Consider the following 23,162-nt stretch of genomic DNA (forward strand, 5'->3'; position numbering starts at 1 on the left):
AGTGTGAACCCACCCTAAGCCTGCACAGGGTCCTCCCATGCCTCAAGGTAAGGGTGAAATCACTGCCCTTCTCTGCCTATGAGAACAGAAAGACGCATGTCACAAGGTGACTGTAATGGCATCATTGGCCAGCACCGATCACCAGCAGGTTGGTTCAGAGGTCATGACCACCGTCTAGAAGTGAACCAGAGGTCATAGTGGGTGGCACCAAGAGGGTGTGTAATGCTTCATCCTAATTCGCTTCATGTCCTTTATTATGGTTTAGGTTTATTAGATCTGACACCTTATAATTTCATGTCATTTCCTTATACAGGTTTCAAGGGAACGCAAGCCAAATCGCCAGTGAGTACCTTTCTGCTTCCTTTATTGCATAATGTGACACACATTTTCTTTAAAAAAATTGGGCACATTTTAGAAATGCTGCCATGATACTGTTTTCCCACCGTAGCACAATGTATAGTCCATACATCCCCTTAGGAGACATTGGCCCCGGAGTCCTTTTGCGTTGCGGCTATGGTGATGCTGAGTGCTAGTACTGCCCGTTTTACCATTCCTCAGCCTTCTCGGCAGTATCACACCTCCCCGTCTCGCCTTTAGCATTGTGACTGTCGGTATTACTTTATGTGAGATTAGCAGTAAGCAGAGCCCACATCGTGCCTTTGTAACAATGGTGTGAAGAGTGGGCAGAGAACCAACGTCTGAATTCACTTATTCATCGCAGCAGTCTGTGCAGTAAAGCGCCGATACATGACATCTGAGTCTGCGATCGCACTTCTTACAGAGTATTAAAACTGATCCATTACGGAGCGTGTAAAGTGAATGTCTAATTCGCATTCGGGTAAGCTGTTTGTTCTACTTCATAAAGAATGTTCTAGATATAACAAGGGGACAGAATGGATGGGCGGGCATGGGTAGCCGTCACATAAAATGAAACCAATATTGGAAATGTTTGGTTGGGGCCCTATTGCAAAATCTAGGAGGGGGGGGCTCTATCATTGTGATTTTAATAGCAATACATTGAGTGTGTCAATAAGAAGCTAGGTTCTGTAGACCTTGCTTGGCGCTACCTGTACTTCACCCGTTAGGGGAATTACCTAAACTAATAGTTAGCACTGGAAGTATTGTGGTTATAACCATTTTACATCCATTGCTTTGTTATTCTAAGACTATATATTAAATACACATCTTAAGAATACAGGGTAGGGTTTTCGGTTTTAGGGTAGCGTCACACGTACCGGATACGCAGCGGATTTCACGCTGCGAGTTTGCAGCAAAATCTGCTGCAGATCCTGGTAGTGTGAAGTGAATAGGTCACATACCCGCAGCAGAATTTTCATTCCACTGCCAGTATGTGACCCGGCCCCTTTAACCCCCTGTATCCCGCCACCCACAGCCCCCGGCCTGCAGCATACATGTAGCAATTGGAGTCGTGGATCCACTGGACATAAACCGCACCAGGGAACGGAGTCTAAGGGGCCGCTGGTCTTCACCAGAGCCCACCGCAAGGCAGGATGGACCCCCAGTTCACTACCCCTGGCTTGGCTTGCTAGTGACAGCAGACGAGGTGTAGCAGGAACGGTAGGCAAGCAGGCAGATAGGCAGCTGGATACATGGATATAGTCACGAGCAGAACCACAGGTGGCAGAAACAACAGTTAGCTGGGACTGAACACACTAGGAAGCATGTAGAGGCTCCAACACCTGTGGTGGGGCAGGGCTGCAATTTATAGGAGAGCTTCAGAGCAGCAGCCAATTAAAGGCACACTGACCCATTAAATCATAGCAGAGACGGCGCGTGCGCTCCCTAGGAGACAGGGACGCGCCCGTCGAGCTAACAGGGAGCTGGAGGAGGAGGAGCCCCAGCACAGAGCAGGAGATGGGGCAGCAGCGGCGAGAAGTATGTGCCGCGGCCGTGGATGTGACAATGCATTACCTGCTTGGTGCTGCGGCTGTGTGTGAGGTTCCTGGCTCCCCTCGCTCCCCATCAGTGCACGGCAGCACTAGGAGCTGAAAACTGAGCCCCAAGTAAAGTCAGACATTGCCAGAGTCTGTCCCTAATCATCCACAGTCATTGACCATAGCATGGCTGCCATCTTCACCAGCCACCGTTAGCAGCGCCGTAGAGCAGATACTTTTCCGGCAGGACAGTGTCAGCAGGTGGAAATTACAATGGTTTAAAGGTTAAAACAGATTGCCTTCATCTAACTAAAAAGAGAAGAAGGAGGATGCCATTACCCTCTGGAGGGAGCCATAGTGTATGGTGGATCTACCCCCATATACTGTATGTCTTGCTGTTTATTGTTCTGTTTTTATGTCTATGTGACAGACGGAGCCTTGGTGCATCGGCCTGGTGCATCATCCAATAAATGTATATCAGTGTTTCATGTGCTGATATATATAGTTGCTGAGTCATTCTGGAAACGCAAGGGTTAATGGAAAGCACGCACCCAGGCCAAAGGATATGACAGGAACCCACAATTGACAGACACAGGGGATTGGCTGGTCCTGTCCCTAGGGGTGGCGTGTACCTTGGGCAAGTCTCAGAGGGAGCGAGACCTCTTGTTGTTGTAGAGCAGTCTATGATAGCAATGTGTGTGTAAGAGCTGGGCTGCTCCACAGTATGAGCAAGAGATACTGCCCTGAGGGACCTACCTCCTCTGGGATCCGCATCTATCACAGGGGAATACCCCTTTAGGCTGGGTTCACACTACGTATATTTCAGTCAGTATTGTGGTCCTCATATTGCAACCAAAACCAGGAGTGGATTAAAAACACAGAAAGGATCTGTCCACACAATGTTGAAATTGAGTGGATGGCCGCCATTTAATGGCAAATATTTGCTGTTATTTCAAAACAACGGCTGTTATATTGAAATAATGGCCGTTATTTACTGTTATATGGCGGCCATCCACTCAATTTCACCATTGTGTGGACAGATCCTTTCTGTGTTTTTAATCCACTCCTGGTTTTGGTTGCAATATGAGGACCACAATACTGACTGAAATATACGTAGTGTGAACCCAGCCTTAAAGTGTACCCATCTTTTAAAACTTTTTGAATCAACAGTAGATGTGATATCAAGCAAGTCTGCAATTTATCTTCATCATTTTTCTTTTTTATTATCATGCTGTAAAACAAAAAAAAAAGCCATACTTATCTGAAATCCTGGTCCAGGTTGACTAGAGATGAGTGCAATGGAGCATCGTTCAGCATTTTGTTACCGGTGGCCAAAGAAGTTGAATGCCGCCATAGGAAGTCCTAAAAAAACATGGATGTAGCCTATGGCCATAGGCTGTATCCATGTCTTCCAAGACTCCCTAGGGCGGCAAGTTTTCTGTGTTTAAGTCTATGTTATCCATACGGCCAAACTGTGCAAACAAAACGGGACCAAACACAGGAAGTCCCAGTCCTTTGCACACTCACACAAGGAAAGACACCTGTTCATCATGCAGGTTGTATATCAACTGAGGGAAGTTAAAGGCCCATTTACACAGAAAGATTATCTGACAGATTTGAAGCCAAAGCCCAGAACAGACTTTAAACAGAGATGAGGTCATAAAGGAAAGCCTGAGATTTGTCCTCTTTTGACATTCATTCCTGGCTTTGGCTTCAAATCTTTGACAGATAATCTGCCAGATGATCTTTCTGTGTAAAAGGTCCCTAATTTAGGCTAATTATAATATTAACTTTTCTAATTATGTTATCAGCTCTGCAGCTTACCAGTCTGTATAATGTCACTGTGTGGTTACAGAGGTTTTGATACTGTGTGACAGGAGAGCTGACCGTACAATGCGAGCACCCCTAGGATTCTTTGATACTGAGTATGACCGCACAGCAGCTGTACACATGCACAGTGAAGGGAGACACCTAGTGGCCATATGTATAACATTCATTTAAAACTCAAAATAAAATAAGGAGCATACTGCAAAACTGCCTGTGATCGCAACCCCTATTGATTTCTTTTAAAAAAAAAAAAAAAAAAGCTCTTTTGCAGTTACGGTAAATATTGTGGAAATTTCATGCAGTACATCTACAGTAAATATACTACATATGAAGTACCCTTAGTGTATGGCAGTATATGGACCCTTAATATGAAGGTGCACACCCCCTGTACGCTGCCAGGCTGGCTTTTTCAGGGAATCGGGAGAAATAAAACTCTTTATACCTCTGTATAAAACCAGGGGCCCATAGAGATGCCGCAAGGGCCTTATTATCCTCTATAGCAGAACTATCACATACAAAGCTGTAATATGGCCGTCAGCAGTCCTGGCAGTTGTTGCTGAGCTAAGGAGAAGGCACAAAGAAGATTTTCCCAGGGCCGGTCATCTTGGCGGTGAACCTACGTGATGTTCTTATATTAAGGAACAGATTTGTGAGTCATTTTCTAATATATTCCTATTACCCAAATCACAGTCTGTACAGTACTGCAGCAATGTTAGGAGAACACAAGCGCCATTAACATTAACACTACAATGCAAAATGGGTCTTAAAGGAAAAAAAAAAAAAAACATTAAATAAAGTCACAGCTTGAGAAAAAGCTAAATGTTCTCAAACTCCCCGTACAATGGAGGCGAGCAGGAAAATTAATGATAGGGAGTTGTAATGTGATAGAAAACAGTGCTCGGAGCTTTTCTGCTTGCAAATCATGCACAGGGGAAGCAAAATGGGGAAGATCACACAATGGAGATGGATAGAGCATAGGAAGGTTTGGCGGGGAGTGAAGCCAGTCATGCATTGTGTATTGAGGAGGTGCAGCATGCCATGACTTTATCAATGATCCCCGACACAGCAGAGATTATTGTCTACTTATCAGACTACATTACATCAGCCATATGCAAAAAACACCCTATAGCAACTTACACTAAAAATAACACTTATCATGTTCATGTATTTTTCCCCCTTTTCTGATGTACAGTAGCACTAAAGGGTTATTGGACTGGAGTTTCTGGGGCCCTACAGTGGAAATGATCCTGGGGGCACACCAATGAAGAACCATTGAGAAATGACATGTCAGTCAGTGTTACTGCAGGTTCTGAGCTGGGGGCCCACCGGAGTCCAACACTGATTGTTCCTTCTGAAGTACAGACACCTCAGCACCCTGTCAAGTCTGGTAGCTATGTATCATTGCATGGACTGGAACAGACTCATTTACTTCAATGGCCTAATGTAGTCAGCGTAGTCAGACTAGAGGTGTGCAGTTCTTGGCAAATCCGGCTGGGGAGATGGTGGTGGGACTGAGTACGCCAGTCTTAATAAATGTCCCCCATAGTGTATGTCTGCCCCACCCAGACATGGGTTCTGAATGACTTGAAACAACTCATTGTGGTGTCCCACCACAGGTGGTTCCCTAAGTCTTTATACCATCCAGGTAAAGTAACTCTCTCAGGTGTCACACCAAGTGCTGATTTGCACTCCTGCCACTAGGTGTCTCACTCTCCCAGTGCACAGCTGCAGTATGTGTATAAAGGTTTAGCTATGTTTTGAATGTTAGCCTAACTGTGTCTACACTCTGTACACCACTTTCTCTCACCCACACTTCCTTTCACACCACCCTATATAAGATAGGGGTTTCCTGGTTCAATGCAGTTGAAAGGAGTCTAGAGTGTGACCTGGATGAGCCTAGTCCTGTTCCAGTTGTAGTGAGAACCTAAAAAGTATACAGAGGTGAGGTAACTGGACACTAGGACCAACCCTTGTCTATGCCGAGGATTCTTCAGGCAGGACAGTCGCCCCCTAAAGGAAAGGCGGAGGGACTGATCCCCAGTAAGGCAAGCTGTTGTAAGAAGAGGCACTGAATTACGCTTGTCCGCCTGGGGATAACTTCAGCTCAACCCAGAGACAGAGACCTGGGACTCATACTACCTCACTTGGCGGTCTCCTAACTAGTGTAGACAGAAGGTGGTCAGATATCTTCAGTTATTTTATATGTGAGTACGAGAAATTCTTCAAGTATTATTTTCAACCTACATCCCAACAGAGTACTGGTTCTTACACGGCCGCTTCACTACCCTTGCACACAAGTCGTTGCTTCTTCTACTACTTCCAGCGCCTGTCTAAAAAAGTCTTTCTGAAGTGGACTGTATTTTTGCACTAGCACCTGTGAGCAGTGTTTGTGTTATACTGTGTATTGCACTGAAGCTTTTTTTCAGTAAAGTTAATCTACTGTTTAAGTTGGGGCTTTGTCATCTCTTGCACCTGCACCTCACACCAGTTCTACCGAGGTCCAGTGCCCATGTGTCCAGGGGTGGGTACTACCACTCCTGGCTACCGTGACAAGTCATCCCAAAACACCAGAGCACACTGGCTGCACCCAACACCTGCAACCAACGCACCAATAAAACTACCACCTAGACATCTGCCTTGTCACTATTGGCCCTATTTCACGGGTCGTCTAGAGGAGCAAATGAGTGCTCTCATCGCTCGTTTGCTCCTCGTTCCCCGCTCGCTGCCGCGTGCTGGAGGGGCGGCGGGGAGCTGCCCGGGTGATAGCTGATCGTCCGGGCAGCCCATAGTATACAGCAGTGTCTGCTGCTGATTCTCCTATTTAACAATGAACAATGTCGGCTGATCGTTGCACTCTCTTCCACAGGACAGTTATCAGACGATAGATAGATAGATAGGAGATAGATCGATAGATGATAGGAGATTGATAGATAGATAGATAGATAGATAGATAGCAAATAGATAATCCACGGCACTCACAGGGTTAAACGGTGAAAAAAGTAAGTGATTTATTGCAGCATTCCAAAACAAGACACGACGTTTCGGTAACCTCACGTTACCATCCTCAAGTGTACCACGTGAGGAACGTGAGGTTACCGAAACGTCGTGTCTTGTTTTGGAATGCTGCAATAAATCACTTACTTTTTTCACCGTTTAACCCTGTGAGTGCCGTGGATTATCTATTTGCTATTTGGGAACGATCTGTGGTCAGGATCCAGGACCGCTGGCACCCGAACATTTTTGAGCAGTGCTGCTTAGATTTTCTGTTACATAGATAGATAGATAGATAGATAGATAGATAGATAGATAGATAGATAGATAGGAGATAGATATTTTCACTCGAAGAACTATTGCTTTTTCCATTAGACCACACAGTAGGACCTTCATTCTGTCCGTCTGATCTCAGCATCTGTGTAATATGTAGCTCGGATATATTTGTACCCCTGCAATCTATAGACACTGTATAAAGTCATGGGTCAGCAATGTTAAATGACCCATTTAGCTCCCATGATGTGTATGTCTCTGACTGCCTGCTTCTCTCTCTCCTCCTCAGCTCGAAGTCATTGTGCAATCCCGTCAACTAGACATTATCATGCATCCAGTTATCCAGAAATTAATTGAAGTAAAATGGAGATTTTTTGGCAGGTAAAGCCTGGAGAGCATTTCATTGAGTTAATTGATAGTGCCTGCGGGCAGAGCTCTCCCTCAGCTGTTAGAGATGAAAGCCTGCACTATCTTCTCTCTTCCCCTAGAAAGAATATCTGTATAATGCTGTCACTGAATCTTCTGTTCATCATATCATGGACAGCTCTGGGAATCGCCTCCTCGCTGATAAGACCAGAGGATGCCCCATACAAATTTCCAGAGGTACGTCATGGCGTGTGGAAGCGGAGAATGGGATTATATCATGGCCATTGCGGATGCGGAGAATTGCATAAAAACTTCCATTATTAATACTAGGAAGAAGTTTTTTTAAAGTGCCTTTTATTTATGTGCCATTAGATGATTAACCCCTAGACGACCCTAGACGTAGGCTTACGTCATGGAAACATATATATGTAGATCAGCTCACCCCAGATAATTAATGGCGCATGCAGGTACACGAGTCTCCGGGTTTGGAGTGGAGCACGTGGAAATATATGCGGGCCGTGTCCCGTATCGGCAAATCCAACGTAGAAAGAGATTTTCCACAGCTCCTTAGAATAGTGCGAATTCTTTATTGGTACATATACGGTGAAATTAAAAACTGGTTAAAATCACGCCGACGCGTTGCGGAGGCAGCCCTCCTTAATCATGGCCATGATTAAGGAGGGCTGCCTCCGCAACGCGTCGGCGTGATTTTAACCAGTTTTTAATTTCACCGTATATGTACCAATAAAGAATTCGCACTATTCTAAGGAGCTGTGGAAAATCTCTTTCTACGTTGGATTTACGTCATGGAAGTCTGTCCCCAGACGACCCATGACGTAACCTTACGTCATGGGTGTTATTCCCGCTATGAAGCGCGCTCCGGAGCGGAGCGCGCTTCATAGCAGGTGGGGGCCGGCTGCAATCAGCAGCCGGGACCTCACCGGTAATGACACGCTGCAGCGATCGCGCTGCCGCGTGTCATTAACCCCTTAAACGCCGCGATCGCGGCGCGACCGCAGCGTTTAAGTGTAAGTGACAGGGGGAGTCCCCTGTCACTTACCGATCGTTGAAACGGACTGCCGGAGGTCTCTCACCTGCCTCCATGCGGTCCGATCGGCGATCTGCTACACTGAGCCTGCACATTCAGGCTCAATGAGCAGAGCGCCGATAACACTGATCAATGCTATGCCTATGGCATAGCATTCATCAGTGTAGAAATCAAAGTACTGTATGTAGAAGTCCCCCAAAGGGACTTCAAAAGTGTAAAAAAAAAAAGTTCAAAACACTATTACACTACCCCAAAACCCCTCCCCCAATAAAAGTCTAAATCACCCCCCTTTCCCATTATATAAATAAAACATATAAAAATGCATAAATAGATAAACATATAATATACCGTAGCGTGCGTAATTGTCCGATCTATTAAAATATAACAAGCGTCATTGCGACCGGTAAACGGCGTACACGAAAAGAGGGGAAAAAGTGCGCAGATTACCGATTTTATGTTACATTATATATTTAAAAAAAATCAATAAAAAGTGATCAAAACGTCCGATCTTCACAAATATGGTATTAATAAAAACTAGAGATCATGGCGGAAAAAATGACACCCCATACAGCCCCATAGGTGAAAAAATAAAACCGTTATAAGCGTCACAATAGGCCCATTTTATTAATATTTAATTGCCAAAAAAAAGGATTTCATAAAAAAAAAAATCTATAACATTAGAGAATCTGTGTAACCTGCATATGGTTGTGTTCGGACTGACCTATAGAATAATAGTGTCATGTCGCTGTTACCATATAGTGCATTACGTAGACACAGGAACCCCCCAAACGTTACCATATTGCATTCTTTCTTACGATTTCACCTATTTATATCTTCATAAATAATATATTTGGGATTCCATCATACATGTTATAGTAAAATGAATGACGCCATTACACAGTACAACTATTCCTGTAACAAACAAGCACTTACATGGCTTGTAGATAGAAAACTGAGAGTGCTAGAGCTCTTAGAAGGGGAGGAGGGAAAAACGAAAGCACTAAGATCAAAATTTGCGCGGTCCACTGGGTCATTTTGGGCCTGGTCCTCAAAGGGTTAAAGGGGCACCCCAGAGAAAATCTTTTTCTTTCAAATCAACAATCAAATTATATACATTTGTAATTTACTTCTATTAAAAAATCTCCTGTCTTCCAGTACTTATCAGCTACTGTAGGTCCTGCAGGAAGGTGTATTCTTTCCAGTCTGACACAGTGCTCTCTGCTGCCACCTCTGTCCATGTCAGGAACTGTCCAGAGCAGCAGCAACTCCCCATAGAAAACCTCTTCTGCTCTGGACAGTTCCTGACATGGACAGAGGTGGCAGCAGAGAGCAATGTGTCAGACTGGGGAGAATACACCACTTTCTGCAGGACATACAGCAGCTGATAAGTACTGGAAGACTTGAGATTTTTAAATAGAAGTAATTAAAAAATCTATATAACTTTCTGATACCAGTGCATTTAAAAGATTTTTCCCTTTAATTAAAAATTTTCCTATAGGGTATTGTAAACCAATTTGGTAAACCAAACAACAGTCTTCTTGCTCTTCTGCAATGTTTGTAATTTCCGGTCGTCAAGGCCCCTCCCCAAGAGGTCATGATTTAAAGGGGTTATCCAGCGCTACAAAAACATGGCCCCTTTCTTCCAGAGACAGCCATACTCTTGTCTCCAGTTTGGGTGCAGGTTTTGCTGCTCAGTTCCATTGAAGTTAATGGAGTTTAATTGCAAACTGCACCTGAACTGGAGACAAGAGTCGTGTTGTCTCTGAAAGAAAGTGGCCGTGTTTCTATAGCACTGGATAACCCCTTTAAGGATATCCCATACAGATGTTCATATATCATCTATATACAGTATATAATGTAGTATAATGCACCAGAAATGATGGAAAAATCTAAAGAGGAAAAAAAATGGATATTTTTTAACCCTATAGATTTATCATTAATGATATTGTCAGGAATCTGTTACAGAATAGACAGAAGTGTGTCTTCATCTCTCCTGCAGGACGCGTGGAGGATCATTGTTATCTGTATAGCACTGGGCCTGACCTTATATCAGATTGTGGAAGAATTCAAGGAAATCTATCAGTCAAAGGTCAAGCTGAAGCTATGGAAGGAATGGAGAAAAAAGGAGCTGGAGAGAGACCTAAAATACTGTCATCCAATGTGGCCGGAGGTAGATGCTAGAGCATTGTGATATTACAGAATGAATGCAGATTATGGGGTCCGCACAGGTGACGCAAATGCTGACGATTTTATGCTGCAGGAATTCCTAATGGAAAATAATTGATAGTCGGCAGTGCACGGCCATTACCTGTCGCTAGCCGCGTCCACCCGCTGATGACTGACATACTTCTCCCTCTGCATAGTGATAGGTAGAAATCTGTCAGTCATTGGCCTACCCTATAAACCCATTCCTAATAGGTAGTCATTTGTTGGCTTCCTTAAAGTGTCACTGTTGTTAATTTTTTTTTTTGCAGAAATCAATAGTCCAGGCGATTTTAAGAAACTTTGTAATTGGGTTTATTAGGCAAATCTGCCATTATCTGCATTCAAAAAGACTTTCCCCAGGACCCCCTCCCTCCTCTCTCATTCACTTCTCATCATCAGGAAATCTCGACTCTTTCAGGGTATGTGCACACTGAGGAATTCAGACGGAACCTCCGTCGCAGAATTCCCAGCTCGCGGACTGCAGCGGGCGAGTGCATCTCCGCCCGTGTCATAGACTCCATTCTATGCACGGGCGGATTCCTTCCTCCGTCCAAAGAATAATCAAGTTCATTCTTTGGACGGAGGACGGAATCCGCCCGTGCATAGAATGGAGTCTATGACACGGGCGGAGATGCGTGCGCTCGCTGCAGTTCGCGAGCGGGCGCGAGGGACGGATTACGCGACGGACTTTCCATCTGAATTCCTCAGTGTGCACTTTCTGGTACAAGTTGATTTAAAAGATTTTTTTTTCTGCTGAACAACCCCTTTAAGGATTCACAAGATGCTACAATATATAAAACTTGCTGCAATCTTATTGTAGGAAAAGGAATACTTGCAGAAGTGTATTGTCGACCTGGAGGATATTCACCCAGCGTACTTCAAAGATTTCTGGTAGGTGATCCCAAATATGTGACACTTAATACAGAGGGATGATATTCTATGTAGTGATATGTGTTCATGTCTCCAGGGAGTAAACTGACATGGCTCTATAGAACATTGACACAATGTGAATGCACATCTATACCCTGTGTATCCATCGGGTGATGGCAGCCTCAGGGGGGGAGACGCTGCCGCCTTCCATGCCGTGCTCGGAGGGACGTTTTTAACAATACCATCAGTACAAATCTACTTCCTACTACTGCATCACTTTACACGCTCCACAGCTGCCTATCCGCAGTTATAATAATCTAACCCTGTCTATAATACACGTGAGAAAGATTATAAAGACAAAGTCTATCATCACCTTCACAACCGTTTCCCAAGTTCCCATTACAGTGAAATTATAACCACTGCTTTGCTCATTCATTTTTGAGTGTTTTTTTTTTTTTTTTCAGTTTTTGCTCCTTCCCTTCTAAGGGTCTATTCACACGTCAGTATATTTTCCAAGCCGCAAATTTTCATCCGTATTGCATCCGTAAATACGGACCCTATAGAGTTGAATTGGGTGTGTCAGTTACTGTCCGTACTAGGGCCTGTCCTTTTTTTTTTTTTGCGGAACGGATTGCAGCCCAGTACACCACACGGATGTGTGTATGGGTCCATTGAAATACATTAGTCCTATTTTTCTGCGGATCCGCAATTGCGGACAGGCACAGGATGTGTGAATAGGGCCTAAGAGCCATAACTTTCTTTTTTTTTTTTTACTACATTGTATAAGATGTGGCTGTCCAGGCATGATGGGATTTAGAGTTGTGCAACAGCTGGAAAGCTGCAGGTTCCTTATCCCTGCCTAATGGTGCATTTACACAGGCAGATTTATCTGACAGATTTTGGAAGCCAAACCCTGGAATGGATTTAAAAAAGAGAGAAATCTCAGTCTTTCCTTTATGACCCGTTCCCTGTTTATGGTTTTTTCCTGGCTTTGGCTTCAAAAATCTGACAGATAAATCTGCCTGTGTAAATGCACCATTAGTGACTTGTATTTGCAGTTAATTGTACAATATTAACATATTCCAACCATTTCATTAGATCAGCCTACCATTGAGGTATTAGGGTGTAACTGTCAATTGAGCAGAAATCAATAGTACAAGCGATTTTAAGAAATAATGTAGGTTTTATCAGGCAAAAAAAGCCTCTTTCTGTACTCAAAAAACTGTTTTCGTACCTCCCCCCTCACTTCATATCTGTGCATTATCAGGCAAAGCCGTCCTCATTACAGAGGAGCAAAGTGAAGACTGGTTTTGCTAAGTCCTATTATAACCTATATAGGGGGGAGGAGCCAAGGGGGATGAGTGAGCAGGGAGAGGAGACAAAGAGCTGTACAGTTTGGAGACTGTCTGGGCACATAAAACGCTGGATCCACAGGTCAGAAAAGTCAGTGCTTATCTGGGAGCTAGGTGAGAAAAGATTGCAGAATGAAGTGTTTTGCAGGGCTGCCTCTTCTCCTTTCTGTGCTTACTCATCCCCCCTCAGCCCCTCCCCCCTCTATAGACCATAGTGGAAAACAGCTTTCTGAGTACAGAATGAAACTCTTTTGCTTAATAAAACCTATTGCAGAGTTTCTTAAAATCTCTTGTACTTTTGATATTTATTGATTTCTGAAAAGTGACATTTAAATCACAGTTACACTAAAAGTACTAAGATGGCAGGCATAGGACTTTCACTGGGCTCCAGCTGCCATCTTATCCAGTTGGCATACCACAATTACATTAAGAAATTGGTAGGAGGGGTCAACTGGGATGCTGAGGAACCACGACCTTCTAACTATGGGGAAAAATATTGTTTTTAAATCAAATTGTGTCTAAAAGTGTCTATTAAAAAAATCTCCAGTCTTCCAGTACTTATAAGCTGCTGTATGTTCTGCAGTGCAGTATGACACAGTGCTCTCCGCTGCGACCTCTGTCCATGTCAGGAACTGTCCAGAGCAGGAGAGGTTTTCTATGGGGATTTGCTACTGCTCTGGACAGTTCCTGACATGGACAGAGGTGGCAGCAGAGAAAGAATTGACACGTCAATGGGCGGATTCTGCTTGAGAAATCCCATAGATGTCAGATGGGCTTTAAATTTCTGCTTTCCCCTGGAATATCTGCGCACTGTGTCAGACTGGAAAGAATACACCACTCCCTTCAGGACATACAGCAGCTGATAAGTACTGGAGGACTTGATATAACAAGAATATAACAGCAATATCTATACACTTTTTAACATTCTCGTCTATCTATTCATTAAATCACCTGTCCTCTGTGCCCATACATCCATCTTAACATGAGTCGATAGAAGTCATGCAGGTGCTGATGTTCACAGTTTTATTCCCTTTAATAAACAGCTCCTATATGAATGTATTTTTTATACAGCGCACTTGATGCTAATGTAGGTTTTGCTCTGCATATAATGACTACTGAGAGATTTGGCATGCTAAGCACATAGTCTGGTGCCCTGTACACAGCAGCCTGATCAGTCTGGGCTGGACCCATCCCTCTTACGTAATGCAGCCTGTACTCGCTGATCAGGGCGGCTTCTCTCCCAGAGCCTTATTTCACTCCGGCGTCTCCTCGGTTGACTTTTCTGTGCGGCAGTCTGAATCATCCTGACACAGTTTATCAATTCCCCTATTAGTCCTCTTATTATTCTTCCTTTTGTCTGTCTCTTCTAATTCCGTCAATTTGACCTAGCGATCCGGCTTATTTATCCCAGCCCGATGAAACCATTCTACATTCTGCCCTTTATGTCAGGGACCATTGGTTTAAGCAAGTGCTATGACTCTGTAACCATAGAGAGGACTGGAGGTGGATCCTAGCGATTGGGGATCGGGGATCAGAAGGTGGACTAGATTTAGAGCCCTATTACACGGGACGATTATTGTGAGAAAAATTGTTAAATCGTTCACATTTAAATGATAATTGTCCTGTGTAATTTCAGGCAACGATCCAAAAATCGTTCGTATGTCGTAGATCGTTAATTTAGATCTGAACCTAAAATTTTTGTTAATCGTTCGCTGTAATTCCACATATTTTAACTAATCGTTCAGTGGAATTGCACATTGTTTATTGTTTTGCTGGGATCAGAAGGAATAAACGATCATAGTAACGATCGCAATAACGATCGTAACTAACGACCATCGTTCTGTGTAATATGGTGAACGATTTCAGGTTAACGATAAACAATCTCGTTTGCAATCGTTAGTCGTTAATCGTTAAAAACTGCTCCGTGTAATAGGACCCTAAGGCTGTGGTCACACCTAGCGTTTATAAAAAAACTGCCCAGTTTATAATGGTATTTTTACTATTGATTTGTCTGGACTGTTATGCAAATCAGATCAAAGCAGATCAAAACGCATCTTTCAGCGTATGTTTTTTACCTCTACCTACCTTTTTTGTACGCTAAAAAAAAGTGCGTTTTGATCCGTGGTCGACCACATTCTTATGTAGATCGTTGGAAAATGCATCCAATTTTCCATCTGTTCTGCCTGGGTTCACACTACGTTTTTCCATCTGTTTTTACAAAAAACGGATGGAAAAAATGTAGTGTGAACCCAGGCAGTGGTGAGCAGATCAAAATAGCAAAAAAGGTGAGCGCTAGCCAGATCTAAATAGACTTATAGCAGGCTCAGAAATGAGAGTCAGATGTATTCTTATATGATGTCAGGGTCCCAGTCCAGGACGTGATTAGACAGAACCTCTGGCATTCAGACCACACAGAAAACGAGCTAGTAAGAAGGAATAAGAATGGTGAAGGGATCTGTCAATCAGACCCAGGTTAACCGTCTGCAGCCCAGAACAAGGTGAGCAAGAGAAACAGACGGGTGTTGTGGATTTCAATCAACACTGCAAGGAAGGAATAGAGCAGTGTTTAGACCACAAAACAATGAAAAACACTTATTGTGATGTCAACAGTGCACATGGACCCACTAAAATTGATACATTTGTTTATGTTTCATGAAAATTATGTTGATTTAACCACAAGTCCCTGATGGCTTCTCCCTGCCCCGCTGGTCAAACAGAGAAATACCTGGCGGAACAAACCTTTGCTTGATCAATTAGTTGAACCATCTAAATGTTCTATAATCTAGTACCGATTGCAGCGATGGTTGCTTGTTATCTGGAGCCTATTGAACTATGTGAAATGGCCCTTCTCTTTTCAGTTTAGATCATCTTTTCTTTGGCTTACTTTAGACCAGGGGTGGGGAACCTCCGGCCCGCGGGCCGCATCCGGCCCCTGAGACCTCCCGATGCGGCCCGCAGCTCCCCTGTGATGCGCGCCGCTCTGGAGGAGGAGGGAGCCGGCATACACAGCATCCTCCGGTGTCTGTGACAGTTGCCGGACACAGGAGGATGCTGTCTATGCCGGCTTCTTCCCCAGCAGAGCGGCGCGTGTCTTCAGTCTCCTGCGGGCCGCGCGCGATGACGTCATTTAATCGCGCGCCGCCTGCAGGAGAAGACCGGCACAGAGGACCTGGGACAGAAGAGGACATGGGCAGCGTGGGAGCGGAGGTAAGGTGAGTGGGATGTTTATTTTTTTTATTTGGGGGTTAACTAGGCCACCAGGGACATGCCTGATGGGGGTTAACTAGGCCACCAGGGACATGCCTGATGGGGGTTAACTAGGCCACCAGGGACATGCCTGAGGGGGGTTAACTAGGCCACCAGGGACATGCCTGATGGGGGTTAACTAGGCCACCAGGGACATGCCTGATGGGGGTTAACTAGGCCACCAGGGACATGCCTGATGGGGGTTAACTAGGCCACCTGGGACATGACTGATGGGGGTTAACTAGGCTACCACGGACATGACTGATGGGGGTTAACTAGGCCTACCAGAGGCATCACTGGGGGGGGTTAACTAGGCTACCAGGGACATGACTTGGGGGTTAACTAGACTACAAGGGGCATCACTGGGGGGGTTAACTACAATAGCAGGGGCATCACTGGGGGTTAACTACAATAGCAGGGGCACTAGGGGAACAATACTTTGCCTTGCCCCGGGTGCTGCAAACCCACGCTACTAACTGCCGCACACGGTATGCGGCCCTCGAATGATTTTATTAATGCCCGACTGGCCCTCGACATGGAAAAGGTTCCCCACCCCTGCTTTAGACCAAGAGTGCCAAGATTCAACACATTTGTGGCATACTTTATGTCATCTTATGCCACACACAGACACTAATTTTTTGAGCCAGACACATTAAATAAGTGTTGACTAGAGATGAGCACAACTGGAGCATACTCAACTCGTTTGGCATTTAATTACCGGTGGCTGAAGAAGATGGAAGCAGCCCTAGGGAGTCCAGGAAAACATCTAAGCAGCCAATGGCTTTAAACTGTATCTGTGTACTCCCAGACTCCCAACACTGCATCCATCTTCATCAGCCACCGGTATTTCAATGCCGAACAATTTGACTTGAGTACTCTCAAGGTTGCGCTCATCTCTATTGTGGACAAAACACACCATTTTTGGTGGAAAGGGCCAGCCAGATGTCAAAGAAGAGAAGAGTTAGGCATGTTGGATTTCAACAGTCCAGCCCTTTTGTTCTTGGGGGCATAAAGCTGCCACAAAAGCTGTGTGACAGCCAGGGGTATAACTTCAAGCCAGTTGGCCCCAGTACAAGATCTGTCACGGTGCCCACAACTATATTGTTTCATTTACAGTACTGACCTCCTTATATAGGGGCCTTCATGGGACCCCTCAGGCTTCCGGACCAAGGTGCAACCGCCCCTCTGCACCCTTGCGTAATGCTGTGTTTACACAGAGCAATAATTTGCCCAATCGAACGATTAACGATTTCGAAGTAACGAAGTGTTTTTTATAATGATCAGCGTTTAGACGGAAAGATATATCGTTTGAAAAATTTGTTATTGCGATCGTTTTAAGATCGCTTAAGCCTATCTCACACATAGGGTGAATCGGTGAAAGACTGTTTACACAAAGCGATCTGCAAATCTTTAGCAAACGACCAACGACGATTTGAGAACATGTTGAAAGATCACAATGAACGATTTCTGGCTCGTCACTTGATCGTCCGCTGCGTTTACACGAGCCGATTGGAGCTCAAATTGTTATCGCGAGAATTCGAACGATAATTACTCTTATTCATTTCAACAGGAGTTGTACAAATTGCATAACTCCATGAGCTACACTGTTTATGTAACTCCTGAAGCTATATATATCTATACATTTTTAACTAAATGGTTAGTGAGGGTTCCACTGGGAGCCCCACTTTCAATGTCTATGGGACTTCCGAACATGAACATGAGTTCAGCACTAGTGTTGAGGAGAGATGACGAACTGTTCGGGTTTGGCAACGTTACCCAAACCTGAACGCTCGGCTGGGAGGGCAGCCTTTGAAAGTCATGGAAAACATGGATACAACCTATGGACTATGGCTCTATCCATGTTTTCCAGGAATCCCTAGTGCAGCATGCAACTTCTGTAACCATGGGGAGTCAAATGCAGAGTGTTCGGGTTTAGAGAACATTGCTGAACATTGGCTTCTCTGCTCAACACTATTTAGCACTATAGAGAGTGAATGGAGCAATGTCCGAGCATCTCTGACCCCCCTAGTAGTCAGACCCCACTAATCTCCTAGATAAACTTTCAAGCTTTACTTAAATGAAATCAGAAAAACTTTTCAAAGGGTTAAAGCGCGTTCCATAAAACCTCGGCAATCCTATTGTTAGGGTTTTCGAGCATGTAACATTCCTTTAATGGTAACAGTTTTCTACTCCTTCTAGACTTCATAGTCGGCAATTATTTTGCAATTTCGCCCTGTTCTCCGCCAGTCCTGACTGGCCCATAGTGTAACAGGCAGAGGATTCCACAGTCACAGATACCATTTCTGCCTGACTGCTCTTATCTCATCCCACAAGCTGAAAGTTTCAGAATGTGGGTTACAAACCAAACACCGGGACATGTCACGCAACGAAATGCAGCTCTATGTAACCCGAGGAGCCCATCACATCTCACGTGCAGGGCCCTAAGGACCCCCGAGTTGTGTAAGACATACCTCGTATAAAACACTGATTATAGTGAGAGGGGAAAGTAAGACAAAGGTATCCGTTCCCACCTTGTCAAGATGTGTGAGGGCTGCCATTTGTGAACGTCTCCTCCATGTTTATTAACTTGTTATAAATTTTAATAGCAGGGTGTGAGGGTAAGATTCTGCGAACAGCGTAATGATCACCTTGTCTCTTCTGTAAATTTTACAAGGGGGTTGAGGGGTAGATGCACGCAACACATATTCACATGCTATAAAGCGAGTAACATCTTCCCCCTCTCCATCACTGTAACCACAGGCCTTCCTCTGCCTGTTATTTAATATACCGTACGACTTTAGAGGGTCACTACAAATAGCAAAGGGTCAATACGTACAGCAGAGACCTCAAGGATTTACATACGAGAGAGCGAGACCACGCAGCCGCTATGAGGCCCTCAGAGTAAGAAGTAACTTAGTATTAGAGTCATATTAGACTCGCAAACGAGATTGTTTAACGTTAACCTGAAATCGTTAGCCATATTTTTATTCCGTGATACATGCAGATTGGTCGGTAATTGCATCTTGGTGCATCCGTATCCACGTCCGCATCTGCATTGACATAATGAATTGGTAAAAAAAATAAGGACATGTCCTATTTTTTCCTGGTGCGGATCGCGGCACGGATTGTCTGAATAGAGTCATAGGATTTAGTGGGCCTTAAAATTGTCCGTGGTCACGGATCTGCAATAACTGACAACGTGTAAATAAAGCCTTAGGGTCTTATTTCACGGGCCGATGGGGGCCCGATGAATGATGTAAACGAGCGCCGCTCTGCTAGATCGACGCTCGTTTACTGGGACTATTCCACGGCACGATGATCGTTGAGCGAGGGCTGCAGGGACATCATTACCGATGTCCTTGCAGCCCTTGCACCATACATTACCTGGCAGGACTTCTCCTCGACTCCGTCTTCCACCCCTGGTCCCACGGCAGAACATCAGCAGCTCCGGTCCTGGCCTGTGATTGGCTGAGCAGTCTGACAGCTCAGTCAGGCCGCTCTGGAGCTGCTGATGCTGTGCCGCGGTACCCGGGGAGGAAGACGGAGCGGAGGAGAAGGCCTGCCAGGTAATGTATGCTGCTGCTTCTCAAATCGTCGATCGCCTGCCGCGCACCGCTATTCCACCGTAGTGATGCGCGGTGGGGGACTGATGATTTTAGGTCTGGCCCTAAATAAACGATCAGCCGATGACACGATCATCGGCTGATCATTTTCTCTATTCCACCGAGCGATAATCGGCCGAATGGGGCCAATTATCGCTCCCGTGGAATAGGCCCCTTAGGCTGGGTTCACACACAGTATATTTCAGTCTGCATTTACTCAGTATTTGTATTTGCAAGCTCAACCAGGAGTGGATTGAAAACACAGAAAGGATCTGTTCACACACTGTTGAAATTGAGTGGATGGCCGCCATATAACAGTAAATAACTGCCATTATTTCAATATAACGGCCGTTGTTTTAAAATAACAGCAAATATTTGCCATTAAATGGCGGCCATCCACTCAATTTCAACAGTGTGTGAACAGAGCCTTTCTGTGTTTTCAATCCACTCCTGGTTTTGATTGTAATATGAGGACCAAGCTACAGTTGTAGCTTGCGGCCTAGCACAAGACCATCACGTAGGCAGGGACAGTATTTGGGAGCTGAATGCTTAAAGGGGTACTCCAGCGAAAAGCTTTTTCCCAGTAATTGAAACACATTAAAAAGTTATATAACTTTGTAATATGCTTCAATCACCTATCTGCCCCCCTTCCCTATCTTTTCCCCCCTTAATCCCCCACCAGGAAGTGAAGTAAACTAATTCTTACCTAAAGACTGTTGACCCCAGGCTGCTATGTGTGGCGGCCATTTTGTGACAATGACATTATCAACAGGGAGGCGGGTCTAAGCCCTGTTAGGCCAGCCTCCCTTTGTCAGATGACCAGGTTGCTCAGCTCTGACTGGCTGAGCAAGCTGTGAGCTATTTTAACAGTTTTACAGAGTCAGTTAGACATCACAGGAGACAAAGTGCATCATGGGAAAGCCCAAACGAGGAAGTAAAGAAAAAATAAAGCCACCAACTGGAGCTTCAGGGACCTGCAAACAGCGGGAAATTCAAACAGAGACTCTGGAGGGATGGTAAATGTAAAAACTATGTTTATAATTGATTGATTGTTTTGTTTTGTTTTTTTTAATCAGCGCCGGAGTACCCCTTTAAGGGCTCACACTAACTTTCCCTGTCTTCCATGGTCCTGGTCCCTTACAATAACACTATCATTTATTAGAAATTCTCTTTGAATCCATGAGTAAAAAACTAGATGTGTCTAACAAAATCAGAGCCACCCATTGGAACAGTGTGTGCCCATAGTAAGTTGTAGGCACAGTATTGCAGATTGCTACAACACATCTGTAAAACACCAGTATAAATGATAGTGGTCTTACAACGTGCTGGAAAATCCCAATCATGTCATCGACGGTCTGCAGCAGGTCACTCTGTGACAGCAGACCACCACTGACTTTAATGGGCAGCCCAAACGATCTAAGGATTATTTGGGCAGCCCCTCTTGCTGTTCCCCGCGGCTCCTCCCGCTGCTTGTCACTCGCTGTCTGTGCATGTAATAACACAGGCAGGGAATGAGGAGGATGCAAGCACTGACCTGACAGGTTGGCGCTCGCTTCCCCCTCATTAGCGTGCCATATAATAAGTACCCCCTTGTGTAAGTCATTAATTTGAGTGCAGCATTGACAAGTAATAATATAAAAAATGGAGAGTAAAGCATGGGGCACTCACCAATAACTTCAAACCTGACAGTCCTTTATTGCATGTGACTCAGAATCTAGGAAAAGGAGGATCTGAGTCGCATGCAATAAAGGACTATCAAGCTTGAAGTTATTGATGAGTGCCCCATGCTTTACTCTCCATTTGTTATATTTGCATTCTACCTCTCATTGGCAGCACCCTGATTACAAACTACCTGTGTCTTGTCCTGTACTTTACATCCGCTAGACCGCGGTGTTGGCAGTGTCGACTGTACTCTATAGACTTTCATTGACAAGTAATGTTTTCCAAATACAGAACATGCACCAATAAATAAAAAATTATAAATATATATTTATTATATATTTGATCCTAATATCCCATAGATTACATGGCCGTATCCCTTCTCCTCCTCTGGCTGCAGCAGGAGCCTCCCCCTCCGCCCTGTCTGCAAAAGAGTCAAACCTGGCCCCCGTCCCCTCTTTCAAGCCCTCCTATCCTTTCAATGAAAGATGGAAAATTAAGTTTACATCTTGGTTTCCCGGGGGAAGCATTGTGGTTAGAAATGTGCATGACTTTAACATGCCAGAGTTGGATCGCCCGTCATCTGAATATCGGTGGCTGACGAAGTTGGATACAGCCCTAGGGAGTCCTGGAAAACATATATACAGCCTATGGCCTTTGACTATATCCATGTTTTCCAAGACTCCCTAGGGCCACCGATATTCAAATGTAAAGCGATCCAACTTGAGCATGCCCATCTTTATCGTGGTCTGATGGTCATGGTAACCCTCATTTTTGTCCTTACTTTCCTATGACCTAAGCCGATGGGAATTTATTAAGGCTGTGCACAAGCCTCATTTTGCTAACAAAATAGTTGTAAAAAAAAGGTTGCGCTTCCCATCTTCTAGTGTGAGAATTGATAAATTCCCCCTATATATTTCCAGGACACAGGCTACTACCTGTGATATAGTTGCCCCCCTATTCATTGCCATATAACCCTATGTCACCCTATGCAGTAATAACTACTTTCCATGTATACCAGGGTTCCAGGGTTGTTCATACGTAAATAATTGGAATCTCACAGAATTTTCCTGCTCTCTGCTTTCCATGTACCTTCTGCCCTTGAAATATAAATGAATCTGACACCGGGTTTAAATCTTGTCCATGATTCAGTAAAGTTCCTGAGAGCACCAAAAAGATTTCACTGTCTGAGGACAAGTGATTAATGTATTTTGCCTCCAGACTTTGGAAGTGGTGAAAGTTTATTGTCTTATTGATTCTTGTGATTTTCCCCTGCAAGCGTCTTCTGAAGCTTCGCCGTCTGTGAGATGATATTTGTAAATGTTAAATATTTCTCTTCGGAATATTTTTCTTTCTTGATGTGGCACTTCAGACCGTCGCTCGCTGCCGTATGTTCTCCTTATGTCTCTGGGATTGATATCACTTTAAAATACACTTACCTCTTACATATTTATTAGAGATGAGCGCAACTAGAGCGTGCTTGAGTCCCATTGTGTGGCATTTAAATACCGGTGACTGAAGAATTTGGATGCAGCCCTTGGGAGCTCTTGTAAATATGGATACAGCCTATGGCTTTTGTGTCCTATTAGACGGGCCATTGATGTATACTGTAAACGAGCGACGATCTAGCAGTTTACTGGGCCTATTACACGGCCCGATAATTGTTCAGCAAGGGCTGCACAGACATCGTTATTGATATCTGTGCAGCTTTTGCCCAAACAGTTTACATTACCTGTCCACATTCCTGCTGTTCTCCTGCGCTCTGCGGTGATTGGCTGAGCGGCCTTTTGGCTCAGACAGGCTGCTCTGAAGCTGCGGCATGCTGAAT

General features: G+C 44.5%; 1 protein-coding gene across 4 annotated transcripts in view; it reads left to right on the forward strand.

Annotated features, from left to right (window-relative positions):
• Positions 1–23,162, forward strand: part of LOC138783004 (transient receptor potential channel pyrexia-like) — a 167,189-nt gene that overhangs the window by 89,799 nt on the left and 54,228 nt on the right. For all 4 annotated transcript variants that reach the window (XM_069957110.1, XM_069957113.1, XM_069957111.1 and 1 more), the window contains exons 9-13: positions 314–342; positions 7,276–7,367; positions 7,475–7,589; positions 10,400–10,570; positions 11,426–11,496. In XM_069957110.1, the coding sequence (XP_069813211.1) occupies positions 314–342; positions 7,276–7,367; positions 7,475–7,589; positions 10,400–10,570; positions 11,426–11,496 (478 nt within the window). The remainder of the gene's footprint in view (positions 1–313; positions 343–7,275; positions 7,368–7,474; positions 7,590–10,399; positions 10,571–11,425; positions 11,497–23,162) is intronic.

The sequence above is a fragment of the Dendropsophus ebraccatus genome, chromosome 2 (assembly GCF_027789765.1).
Source record: "Dendropsophus ebraccatus isolate aDenEbr1 chromosome 2, aDenEbr1.pat, whole genome shotgun sequence".
NCBI classification, from domain to species: domain Eukaryota; kingdom Metazoa; phylum Chordata; class Amphibia; order Anura; family Hylidae; genus Dendropsophus; species Dendropsophus ebraccatus.